General features: G+C 35.9%; 2 protein-coding genes across 3 annotated transcripts; one reads left to right on the top strand and one right to left on the bottom strand.

Moving 5' to 3' along the window:
• Positions 1 to 837: 837 nt before the first annotated feature.
• LOC309489090 (GTPase IMAP family member 6) lies at positions 838 to 4,078 on the bottom strand. Of its 2 annotated transcripts, XM_082157633.1 has the most exons (5): positions 3,754 to 4,078; positions 2,860 to 2,999; positions 2,462 to 2,742; positions 2,315 to 2,391; positions 838 to 1,825 (listed from the first exon to the last, which is right to left on the bottom strand). In XM_082157633.1, the coding sequence occupies exons 1-5, from the start codon at positions 3,776 to 3,778 to the stop codon at positions 1,176 to 1,178; spliced, it is 1,173 nt and encodes a 390-aa protein (XP_082013759.1). In that variant the 5' UTR covers positions 3,779 to 4,078; the 3' UTR covers positions 838 to 1,175. The 2 variants fall into 2 exon arrangements, with proteins under 2 accessions (XP_082013759.1, XP_082013758.1); XM_082157632.1 differs by having other exon boundaries at positions 2,462 to 2,999; positions 3,754 to 4,076.
• Positions 4,079 to 9,817: 5,739 nt separating this feature from the next.
• On the top strand, positions 9,818 to 10,955 carry LOC309489244 (trace amine-associated receptor 13c-like; the record flags this gene model as incomplete). The annotated part of the gene is made up of 1 exon (XM_082157889.1): positions 9,818 to 10,955. Exon 1 carries the CDS (start codon positions 9,960 to 9,962, stop codon positions 10,953 to 10,955), a length of 996 nt encoding a protein of 331 aa, XP_082014015.1. The 5' UTR covers positions 9,818 to 9,959.
• Positions 10,956 to 13,171: the final 2,216 nt, after the last annotated feature.

Here is a 13,171-nt window from a genome sequence, read left to right as displayed (position 1 = left end):
ATAATTTTCTGGTTCAAACATATATGGCTGAATTAAATCAGTATTTCCACTTGCCATTGTGCAGCGTTTACTACAGTAAAGTTGACCTTGTGGATCTTTGATCTGGTGTGAGTGAGTCAATTTTCATGGTTCCACGTATACTAAATGAAGCAAGGGTATAGAGTTACATTCAAGCTATTTTAAGGCATGAAAAAGAAAAAAAAAATCATTTAAATATGTAATTTTCGTGATCAAAGTGAGTTTAAGGGGATAAAATGATTAACCCCATGCAGGGGACTTTATCTCATTAACTTTGACACTGCTTCAGTGTTATTTTAACATTCATAGTGTGGACACATATGTTCACTGAGGAGTGTTAATTTAACACTGGGGATTTTGCTGTGTTCAAATAATGTCAACTACAATCATACTGAGTTTACCAACAATCAGTACACACTATCTGTTTGCCATCTGTGCTGATCAGATGCAATGCAGAATGTTTCTCAACAGGAAGAAATTCTTCAGACTGTTTCTTATAAGGAAGAAACTATGAAAAATGTTTTTCAGAAGGAATGTTGAATATAGACTGAGATAACCAATGCCACAATAGTTTGCATTCTCGTCGTCATTGTAAAAGGAAAAACTTTGGAGCATTCATGAAACATCCCAAAGAGTATGTAGACTTGTAAGGACCACATTCTCTGAAATGTTTACCTCTGACTAGCAGCACATAAAAATGGTGCATTTTTTTTAATTTTTATATGCCATCCGATTAGGTTTCACAGTCCAAATAGGTTAGTCTTTGTCTATTTTACTGTTTGTTGTTTAGTTGTTTATACCTGATAAATGAAAATGTAGAGCATGAATGAGATTTTTAAACAAAATATCTTTATTTGTACATGTAAAGTATTGAAATGCAACATAACAATGATGTATATTCATTTGATTGTAGCAAAAATGAACAAGACATGTTTCAAAAATCAAACTACACTGTCAGAAAAAAAGGTACTGTGCAGGTACAATTTTGTACCTCTCATTAAAGGCACAAAAAGGTACCCTTTAGTTACCACCCCAGTGACGGCCACTTGTACCCTAAAAGGTACCGGTTTGTGCTTTTTTTCTGACAGTGTACTTGCACAGAACAAAAGACAACGAATCAGTTTTAAACAACTATCACATGAATCGTTTGCCAGTGTCTACTGGATTCTGCAGTCCTTTTTCTCTGATTCTTTAGAATATGAGTAGTCTTCTAAAATGTCAGTATTTCCATTTTTCCTCTTCATCTCCAAAATCATCTCTAATAGTCTCTCGACCTGAGAAACATTGTGGTCATTATTGTTAAATGCATGACACCTTGACCCACAGGTTGGGATCAGCTCTTGCAGTTGGGTGTCAGTGTTTTTAATGTACTCTGAAACAGTTTTCCCTCTTAATTTCTCCTTGCTTGTGAACAGAACAATGGTTTCTTTAACCACGTCCGCACCGAACGCTCTCTGTATGTTCTGAATTATCGCTCTCTCGCCATCTGTGTAACGGCCAAGTTCCATGACCAGCAAATACACGTCAGGCCCTGGCTGCCCGAGCTCTTTGCATTTCTTTATCTGCTTTTCCTGGTTTTTTAGGTCTTCATCAAAGAAATCTGGGGTGTCAATGACCCTGATCTTGATTCCACAAACAGTTTCCTCTGCCATCTGGCACACCTGTGTTACTGGCACAGAACTGGCACGTGATTCAAAATGACGATTTCTCAGGATGGTGTTTCCGGTAGCGCTCTTTCCACTTCCTGTCTGTCCCAGCAGCACAATGGTCAAGGTGTTTTTTTTCTTGATGGTAGCTTGGTTACCTCCTTAAATATAATATAATATAATTCATCTAATATAATTATCATGCTTCATGTAACAATATAAATTACAAATAAAACAATTTTATTTCAGGTTTAAAATCTGCATCCTTTCTGTTCTTATTCTACAGTATTGAACTGATTTAAAGGCATTGCTCAACTGTTTGGTTAACATATCAACAACTTTTGTGTTTAACAGAAGAAAATAATTCATACAGGTTTGAAACAACTTAAATGTGAGAAAATTATGACAGGATTTTCACTATCCCTTTAAATAATGTCACCAAGTAATTGAAATTGCGAGAAAGACTTGTGTTTGTAAGTATCAAACAAATCAGTAATTGACCATCCCCACTCTTTACATGAAATGTTCTCCTCTATCTAAGTCTAGAATTTTTTTTCTTAGAGTCTTTCTTAGTTTCTTTCAAGGGTAGAAATGCGGATTACGTTTTTGTTATTATCATCTTTGAAGATTTAGATTATAATGGTTGTTACCTGGTATGTGCTCTCGTGTCACTGCTTCCTGTGGATTCCGGACCCCCTTTTCCACAGAAGTGGCCCTGTGTGATGATCTGCAGTTAAACAGAAAATGGATCAAGGATGGGTACAATCATCTGGATAAACTCATATGTTTAGTCTTACCTTTCATGCTTATATACTTGGAGCTCAGGCACACTTTTGTTACATGTAATCAGTTGTTCAATTAAGTCATGTTGCTCCAGATTTTTGTTAAAACCATACACTTTCCTTCCACATTGATAGAGAATGCTATCCAGGTTCTCATCTGTTTCTTTGTTTGGCCTTACTGGTGTCTTATCTTCGCTACTGACCAGAACTACAACAGTATTTTCCTCCATTTTCATTCCTAACTTTTGCTGAAAACGTGCACACGTTTCCATATCCCTCTGAGAAACATGGTCACGCTGCAGAACAAATAAAATCATACATGAACACCTAGATGATGTCTCCATGTACCTCTGAATTACAGTCTGAGGCTCTTGAATTACAGTAATCCATTTGACTCCTATCTGCAGCGATACCTCTTGAGTAGATGTGGACTGCTCTGGCAGGAAATGTTCAAACCCAAGAATTTTATTTCCCACCAGACACTTACACCAGCAGTTTGCCCCTATCAGAAAAAAATGTATGTCTCCACAGAACTGCTCAGTGTGGTCATGTCCTGTAATGAAGTTCACAAAAGCAGTTTTGAAATCCTGAATTTAAATAATTGGAAAGACTTTGCAATAAGGTGTCATTTGTTTACATTAGTTAATGCATTACCTAACATGAACTAATGAGCAGTGTGTTTTTCCAGCATTTATTATTCATGTTAAGAGTCTGTTATGAATCGCTTTGTTTGTTCAGCTCATTTGTAAGCTATACTTGAATTGAGCATTTGCTAAATAAATAAATGTAAATGCAGTTTAAGGTACATTCACTAATGTTGATAGCCTGGATGCCAGCCGAACTTAGCCCCGCCCACAACATTTTTAGTTCGGGAAGTTCTGACTAGAATCTGAGTATGACGACTTCAGGTTATAATGTTGACTTTTGGTTTTAAAAATGTATGAGTAAATGTTCACATTAACATGAATGTAACTAAATTCTGTATTTAAATATTCATTTAAGTTTTTGCTAACTTAATGTTGACAAATGACACGTTTGTTATCAAAATATTCGTATGCTCTTTTAAGAGCTTCTCAAAGCTTTTTAAATAGGCACACAATATTTTACAAATCACTCCATGGTAACTTCAAAGTATACATTTACATTAATATGTGTTCCCTTAGAAACAGACCCAAGACCTTGGCTATCAGGCTACTTTATCTTCGATTACGTCAGTCTCTGAAAAGCTCAAATGTATAAAGATTCCTCACTATTGAGCCGTAACTATTTAAAATTAAAACACCACAAACATTTTTTTAAAGGCTTACCTTTTGACATACTGACTCGTTTCATATCGTTGCGAAGTTTCAGATCATTTCACACAAAAACATACAAAACTTGATACTTGAGAGGAAATTTCTGGTAAGAGTCTGCACAGTAACTGAATGTGAAATTCCGATGAGGTTGAAACTTTTTTTAAATAATGAAAAGGGGCGGATCAAAATAATCACGTAGGTCCTCACTAAACACTGAGATAGTTTTCATACTTTGCACTTTTATATGATTTCATTATGTTCTGTGGAGTGACAACTTAGAAATCCACCACTGTTTGACAAGTCAAGCCCCTTTTCAAGAAAATGGATATGGAAAACAATCATACCCTCTGAATAAATGGTGAGAAATATTACCTCAGGCATCCAGCGCTCGTATCCACAACATGTCTTGTTTCCTTTGAAATTGCAGTGAAAAACACTAGGTGTTGTTTTTATTCCACTATATTGACTACTAGCTTCCGTCAAAACATAGCGTGCTGAGGACATCTGCTGGTTAAAGCCATGTAATGCAACAAGAACAGCAACAATGCTTTTGTTAAAGGGATACTCTACCGTTTTTTCATATTAAACTACGTTATTCCCTTAACTAAGACGAGTTGATACATACCTATCTCGTCTCAGTGCGTGCACTAAATCCCTCTGTCTTGCGGCGAAACTTTGTTAGCCCAGTTCATTTAATATGGGCCAAGCAGAGAAGCTACCAAACACCTCCACGTTTTCCCTATTTAAATACAGTTACTCGCAAAGTGTAACTCGACCTAGGACGGTGACACAAAACAAAACGTTGCGCTTTTCTAAGTTATCTAAAATGGATAACTATTTTGTATGGCGGAATACCATAGCAAGTGCTTGTAAGCACTTCGACTTGGCGCAGTAATATCTTCACTAGAGGGAGCGGGGGCCGGTGAGAGGATTTTTCACGAGTGAAGATATTACTGCGCCAAGTCGAAGTGCTTACAAGCACTTGCTATGGTATTCCGCCATACAAAATAGTTATCCATTTTAGATAACTTAGAAAAGCGCAACGTTTTGTTTTGTGTCACCATCCTAGGTCGAGTTACACTTCGCGAGTAACTGTATTTAAATAGGGAAAACGTGGAGGTGTTTGGTAGCTTCTCTGCTTGGCCCATATTAAATGAACTGGGCTAACAAAGTTTCGCCGCAAGACAGAGGGATTTAGTGCACGCACTGAGACGAGAGAGGTATGTATCAACTCGTCTTAGTTAAGGGAATAACATAGTTTAATATGAAAAAACGGTAGAGTATCCCTTTAAGGAACCCCTTGGTTAATTAGGTATTCCCCCCCCTCTTTTAGGGTTCCAGAAACAGGCCTTAATGAGTTTCACCATACACCATTGAAGAACATAGTACAGTACCTTACCCTAGAGAGGGATCTAAGCCAAAGAATCATGGAAGGATTTTTTATTTTTAAAGGGATAGTTCACCCCCCACCCAAAAAACAAACAAACAAACAAACAAAAAACTATCCTATGGTTTTTGTCTGCAGGAAGAAGAAGAAAGAAATTCTAATGAATTTTTATTTTTGGGTGAACTATCACTTTAAGTATATGGCGAAGTGTGTAATTTCTGTGCAACTAGCGACTAAAATGATATTGCAAAAATGATAGTTCCTAAATTGTTGCTAAACACAGCTACTGTCAGACTCAAGTTATTGGTTGATTTAGAAGTTGACATGCCAAAAAGCAGTTCAGTGTTTTGAGAGCACCATGCAGCCACAGTGTTTACCCATGAATGGCTAATTTATATTGTATATATTACCATTAGAAAAAGTACACCCTTCAACTTTAATGTATGGGTTCCCACAGTTACCTGGATGTAGGCCTATTTTTTTTATATTTTGGTTTCCAGGCCTGTAAATATTATGAATTTTTCAAGTTATGATATGCATGCTTCTTCATATGCTCAGCTGTGAATATAATAAATCATATAGATTTTACTCTTTTTGATCTTTTAAAAAATATTTTTAAAATCATTATTTCATCTTTTAAATAATTGGAAAATTCATGGAAATGAATAAAATATAAAAACTGTTCATAGTAAATATACAAGCTTCTAGGTATGCTCTAAAATAGTTAATAATTTCAGCTGTAAAATATTTAATAGATTTGAAACTAAAAACTGAATTAAATTTACATACACTTATGTTGTTCTAAATCTAGAACTAGAAAAGTGTTAGAAAAATCATTGCAAATGATTGGTCAGTAGGTGTAGGGTCACACTATGTGAATGCTGTGTGTGTATGAGAGTCCTAAGCAGAAAAGTATGTAGGTAGGTATATGTTATCAGCAGATTCATCATCCCTAAGAAGATAAGGAGACATTTTTAAAGATAAAAATGTAAAATGAGTAATACTGTCAAATGACTCCATCATGAAGGTACGTGTTTAAAGGAAAGAGTCAAAGTTCAACGGAGTTCTCCACACTTATGACATAACTCTCTTTAGTGATCAATTAACACTTTTTTTGACCATGTTATTTATCTCACAAAGTGTTATGCTCTAGAGAGGCTTTTAGCACCTATTACAAATGTTTGTATCTGTAATGATGTCTCCTCCAATGTTAATTTAAGTGTAAAATTTAGTTCAGCGGTCTCTGGTGTCTCTGTGCTTGACTTATGATGCAATAATTCTGTGAACACTTGTGACCAATCAACACAAACTATGTAACTCTCTTGAGAGTCTGTTTGCACCTGTCTCTGACATTTGTCATCTGTAGTCTCATTAAACGTGCTGTTGAAGCCTAACAATCAAAGGTGTTAGGCAAACAGGCAAAGCTCAAAAAATAAGAGTGTGGTTGAACAGCCTGAGCCCCTTGCTGTTGTTTGTGCCGTAACCACCTTCATCATAACAAATGCTTTCCCTCTACCACACAGTATGTTATGGTTACCCAACAATGTCAGGGTAATGGTGGTGCAGATTCAGATGAGAATATTGATTTTCTAATGTACAGTGATGGTTATAAAAATGAGAATAACCAGGAACAAAGACTGGATTGTGATGCATAAAGAGAGAATATATATTTTGTTTCCTTTTTTGGCCCAGCAAATAAGAGCAGCCTAATAGCTCTATTATGATGCATTGACATGCAATTTGTCATATGTTGATTCAGTAGCTGCTTTGGATTGGTGAGTTCATTCATTGAAGTAATCATTAGGCTGATTCATTTATCTGCAACACAGTCATGCCTACTAGAAGTGGGGATATGACCAAAATCTTATTTCACGAGTAAATTTAGTTATTTTTGTTATCGTATTTTATCAGACAACATACGATTTACCGCATTGAGTACCTTTCGTGGCTTTAAACCTCTTTTTAATATCAAGCATATCCCGGGCCTTTTCTCATTCATGCAAGTTTCTTTGTTTCGTTGATGCAAACCATATTATTCACGAGTCTGTTTTATTCAAGGCTCAGCTTATTGTATTTATAAGGTATAATTCACCCAAAAATGTAAATTCTACCATGTACTTGTCGTTTCAAACCTATTTTCGTTCAACTTCCAAACACAGATGAGGATATTTATGAAACCTGAGAGATTTCTGTCCCTCCATTTAAAGTCCATTCCTCTAGAACTTAAGATCCAAACAATGTCATAAAGGCATAGTAAAAATAATAAATCGAGTGGTCTAATAAAAATCCAGGTCTTCTGAAGAGACACGATGGCTTTATATAATGAACAGATTTAGAACAATATAGGCCACACATAGGCCTACTGTAGTAAACACAGACATTCAAATGTTTGCGTGACGTGCAAAAACAACATGAGAGTGAGTAAATGCAGAAGAAAAAAGACAAAAAAAAAGAACTAATTTACAGTTTTGGAAAAGTCATTTTGACACTTTCTTGCGATTAGAACTGTGATTGATTGCATTGATCATCTGAAGTTCATGCGCTGGAATGGCACTGCTCAAAGTGAAAGCGCAAACATACATTTAAATCATCATGTCATATTAGTTTTAGTAGTATGATTATTCAAAGCATTTCATATTGTTTATTCTTATTATTGCATTAATAGCAGAGAGGTTTATTCTAAAATACATTATTAAAGTTAGAGCTTATTTCGAGATATCAGCCGAATGGCTTAGTGCAGGTGCTATTGGCTCTAAATTTGTATCTCGTAAATTACCCCACTAATAATGCCCAGAATGGTACCAAACCTCTACAGTAGTACAATGCACGCATAAGTACTACAGTACTCTACAGTAGTACATGCATAAGGATGTAGTGTAACGACGCTTAGTTCCAGGAATGCACTAATATTTTGTTGGTAGTTCCAGTTTATAACAATTATTAGTTAACACTAACTTGTCAACACTTTGGAAAAAATAATAATTCGTCGTTACACTACATCCTTATGCGTTGCTTTCTGCCAGGACTTTTACGTGCTTTTCTCAACTCAGTGAAGTGACGTCGACACCCGGGTTAGCGGTAGCATTAGCCATCAGGCAAGTGTTATTTAAAAAAAACTCCTGATGTACTTACAAACTTTCCAATGCCTCGTTTTATGTGTACAGAACCTATTTGTACTACTGTAGAAGTTTGGTACCATACTGGGCATTATTAGTGGGGTAATTTACGAGATACAAATTTGGAGCCAATAGCGCCTGCACTAAGCCTTTCGGCTGATATATCCAAATAAGCTCTAACTTTAAAAATGTTCAACCAAGGGAAAAAAAGCTCGATGTCATGGTGCAAAGGACCCTAGGTTGATTTTACTCCGAACCATCCCTTTAAACTACTATATATATATAATGTTGAATTGAATATAATGTATAATAATGCAATATAGGAATATTTGTGGTTCTGATAATAAAAAATATTATTTTAATAATAATAAAGAGTGACTAGTAATTTTTTTCAGAAAATATTACATCTATTTATTTACATTGAAGATTCATTTTATTAGAATTTACAGGGACATGTCTTAAGTATTACATGTCTAAAGCTTCAAGCTTTTCATTTTATTGTCTATTAATAATAATATGCATAACTTTAGTAGTGTTATGAACTGCTCCGAGACTCGAAGGAGAAGATCCAAATGCAGCTTTATTACAGAGTAGTCGTCCAGGCGAGCCCGATCTCACGGGAAAACGTAAAAATTCTACGAGGTGGCTTATTCGTACGAATTCATACGACCTGACTCGTACGAATTAGTACGATTTTTGCAAAATCGTACATATTTTACGAATTGGCCAATTCGTATGAATTCATACGAATGACCTACCCCTGACCCCGCCCCTAAACCTACCCATCACGTGGGTTTAGACAAATCGTACAAATTCGTACGAGTGAGGTCGTACGAATTAGCCAACTTTTTATCATTCGTACGAATTCGTACGAATTGGTCGTGAGATAGCATTGTACAGGCAGGGTCAACAACAGCAAACAGATCAATGGAGGAAACACAGAGAACATCCGAATAACAGGCAGAGGTCAGGGCAGGCAGCAATTATCAGAGTCCAATAAACAATCCAAGTCAGGCCAGGCAGAGAAACAATCAGGAAACGGTGAAACAGTCCAAGGTCAGCAATACAAGAATCAAACACGGGTAAATAACGCTCAGAAATGCAGTAACAGTACAACAAGACTTCACACTGAGTGAATGTGAAAACCAGGTATTTATGGTGTGAGTGAAACAAGGTGATAAGACACAGGTGAATGAGATGAGTGCTGATGAGTCCGGGTAGTGAGTTATGGGAAATGTAGTTTGTGAGGAAGTGATCATAGTCTATTGTGGAGCGCCCTCTGGTGGCTCTCGAGGGCACTCCAGCTGGTGATCGTTACAAGTAGTAAGTTCAAGTAGAAAATATGGCAGTAGAAAGATTAGTTCTAATAGTGTTTGTCAAACCTACAGCAACTGTGTCTGCGCAGATACTTTAATGCGTAAAATGTAACTTTAAAATAAGCTCTGAGATATTCTCTTTTATGAAAAGATTATTGTATTAATTTAATTCAAAACTGTATAAATCAGTTTAATCCCATCTATGAATATTTAACTAGTAGGTGGGTTGACATCAGACGTCACGTTGAATGGGTGTCTCTGTGCTTTCTGCAAGTATAAATATAACAGTCATGTCAGTGATGAGCTCCAGGAGGCCAAACTGACAAGCATCCTTTTACAGATTTGGATTAGTTCTCTGATGAAGCACAGAGTCTACTCAAAAGTGAGCTATCCTCAATAATGTCTAACTGGGGCGCAACAAACACGGAAAATGAAACAATACAATACTGCTTTCCGAACAACAATTTGTCTTGTACCAAAAATGTAAAACCTGGATTTGAATACATTATTGTGTACATATTCATTTCTACAATATCAGTGTTCACTGTGTTTCTGAACCTGCTGGTGATCATCTCCATCTCTCACTTCAAGCAGCTCCACACTCCAACTAATGTGCTGATCTTTTCTCTGGCAGTGGCTGATCTTATTGTGGGACTGATTCTTATGCCAGTGCAGGGTATCAAATTGATTGAGCCGTGCTGGTACTTTGGAGAAATATTTTGCTCGATATTTCCTTATATTTTCTATGTGGTTGTAACAGCATCTCTTGGTAATTTGATTATTATATCTGTGGATCGTTACATTGCTGTGAATAACCCTTTGCGATATCCATCAAAGGTAAATATTAACAGAGCAGTTTTTTGTATTGTTGTAAACTGGGTATTTTCCTGCGTATATTCTTTTTTGATTTTGTACGAGACTCTACTCTATCCAGAGAAAAACTATATGTGTATTGGAGAATGTATACTTACTATTAAGTTGGGATATATCATAACAGATGTCTTAGTTACTTTAGTGACACCTTGTTGTTTAATAATTACTTTATATCTGAAAATCTGTATCATAGCAATACATCAAGCAAAGCGTATAAATTCACTCACAGACAAAAAGGCCATGTCAGAAAAAAAGTCTGCAAGAACCTTAGGGGTTGTTGTAATGGTTTATCTTCTTTGTTGGATACCATATTATATAGCTGCCCTTACTGTTGGTCAAGACACAGGTGACTCCTTTGTAATTAATATAATGTATTGGATGGTATGCATGAATTCCTGCATGAATCCACTTATTTATGCAATGTTTTATAGATGGTTTCGAATATCAGCAAAATACATTTTGACTTTGAAAATATTCAAACCTTCATCAGAATACTTCAACCTATTCATGGAAGAGAAATGATCTCTTACTGTTGCATTACTATGTAAAGGACATATAAAGGGTATAGTTTACCCCAAAATGAAAATGATGTCATCTATTCACCCCCATATTGTTCCAAAACTGTATAATTTTTTCTTATGTGGAATATAAAACATTTTGAGAAATATCTCAGCATTCTTTAAAATATAATTTGTGTTCTACATCAGAAAGAAATGCGTACAGGTTTAGAACAATATGAGGCTGAGTAAAGGATGACATTTTTGAGTAAATTATCCCCTATGTTATATTATAATCTGTTTCCAAATAATGTAGTGTGATCTTAATTTTGAAAGATAAGATAGTATGTATCAATCTTTGTGTAGCTTGCATGGTTTTGAAATGACACCATCAGTCTCCATTTGTTCTCTTTAATGCCTTCAAATGACTAAGATCATCTAAAAGATCATCTTTACAAACTCAGAGTGGAAAACTGATGCAATCACAAATCTTGTTTAGACATGAAGAAAAATGCTGCTGAATAGTGTTAAACATAGGCCTAGTACTGTTGAAAAAAATATATACAACGTCATTGAACACGTTTTTGCGGTTCTTGTTGCATTACACGGCTTTAACCAGCAGATGTCCTCAGCATGCTATGTTTCGAGTGAAGCTAGTGTAATGATCTAATAATCTAACAGTGAATAGTGGAATACCTTGTCTTTTTCACTTTTGGAAGCAAGATAATGTTGTCGATACCTGAGCTAATACTTCTCACCATTTATTCAGAGGGTATGAACGATTGTTTTACATATCCATTTTCTTAAAAAGAGGCTTGACTTGTCAAACAGTGGTGGATTAACTTCTCCTCAATGTTGCCATTTTAAATGCGGAAGCCCTCAAATTGGAAATAGTCCAGGCAAAGTAGCGTTTTATGACAAACTAATTGTAAAATATTTTTTTGCAGCTTAGTTGTAGTTGAGGAAATATGTTAAATTCTCATCAATCCGAGATGTGTGCCAATAATGCCAGGCAACAATACACCCCAATGGGGCTGTTTTTTTCTCCCTTTACCCCTATCAAAAAGAAACTTTACACAATGAAAGTACCCATGAAATGTAAAAAATGTTGTATTACAACTTTGTTTGAAAATGAATTTTAATATGCAAATGAGCTATACACTAATCGAATATGCCCAAAATACACCCAAATAGACTTATTTTTTTCCTTTACTTTTTTTGTATTACAAGTTTCTTTTGAAATGAATTTGAATATGCACATGAGCGCCAAACTTATTGAATATGTCATAATTTGCATAGGCAGAAACACCATTCATATGTATGACAAATACATCGGCCCAATCTTCATCCAATCATCCTACTGCCAATGGGTGATGGCAATGCTGCTTTTAGACTGGCCTCTAACCTGAAAACTGCCTGGCTTGGTAGTACCTGCCAGGGGTATAACCCCCGCCGGTATAGTCTTCAGGGTCACGGAGGCACACAAGCCTCCCCACCACGACAAGGTAGCAACAACAGAGGAGGTTTCTTTTTGGTGTTTTTTATTTTATTTTAGTTTTTTTAAAAAAGTTTTTCTTTAACTAACCTAGACATTGCTGTTGCTAGCTTCTCATAACACTGCAAAGCTACTTTACAAATGGTGGAAGTCTGATGTGTGGCCCGCCTGGTCTGAAATACTTGCTAACTACAAAAAGAGAAGCAGTTTTGGTGTCTGGCAAAATTATTTTAAAGAGCTGGAATGTCTGGAAAGTGTGTCTATCTGGTTTTTCATCTGTCTTCTGTGTGAGAGTGAATCGTTTAGTTGGTAAGAATGACTTCTGCCTGTAATCTCGTATAATCTTACCAACAATACCAATCATTTGTAAATCTACCAGCCCAAAATTTAATCTCACCACGTTACTAATGACTAAGAAGACTTTCTTCTGATGCTATCTGTGGGGGAATGTCATTAGGTAAGGCTTGTTCGCAAAAAACAAAACAAAAAAAGAATTTAGAAAGCAACAGGAGGCAAGATTGTGCAATCAATTCTTAAGGTCAATATAAGTCTTTTTGTGGCAAGTGACCCAGGTAAGTGTGGCAAGTGACTTCAAATTGATCGTGTTTATGCATAGGTTAACTTAATGAATGGACATGAATGTGTTAGTTATTTGGCCCCTGTTTTTTCTACTTGTTACTTTATGGTTTCTTGGCCATAAGTCAATGAGGCCTAGTGTTGAGCTCATTTGCATATTTAAAATAGAT

The sequence above is a fragment of the Leuciscus leuciscus genome (assembly GCF_965113295.1).
Source record: "Leuciscus leuciscus genome assembly, chromosome: 24".
Classification (NCBI taxonomy): domain Eukaryota; kingdom Metazoa; phylum Chordata; class Actinopteri; order Cypriniformes; family Leuciscidae; genus Leuciscus; species Leuciscus leuciscus.
This window is presented reverse-complemented; position numbering and strand designations above follow the sequence as displayed.

What these genes read in the sequence shown, in the direction of transcription:
- LOC309489090 (XM_082157632.1), bottom strand. Translation starts at nt 3,778, where the DNA reads ATGAAACGAGTCAGTATGTCAAAAG. An exon ending in CAAGTATATAAGCATGAAAG is followed by an intron (nt 2,392 to 2,461) that starts GTAAGACTAAAC and finishes GTTTAACTGCAG; the next exon opens with ATCATCACACAGGGCCACTT. An exon ending in GACACGAGAGCACATACCAG is followed by an intron (nt 1,826 to 2,314) that starts GTAACAACCATT and finishes ATTATATTTAAG; the next exon opens with GAGGTAACCAAGCTACCATC.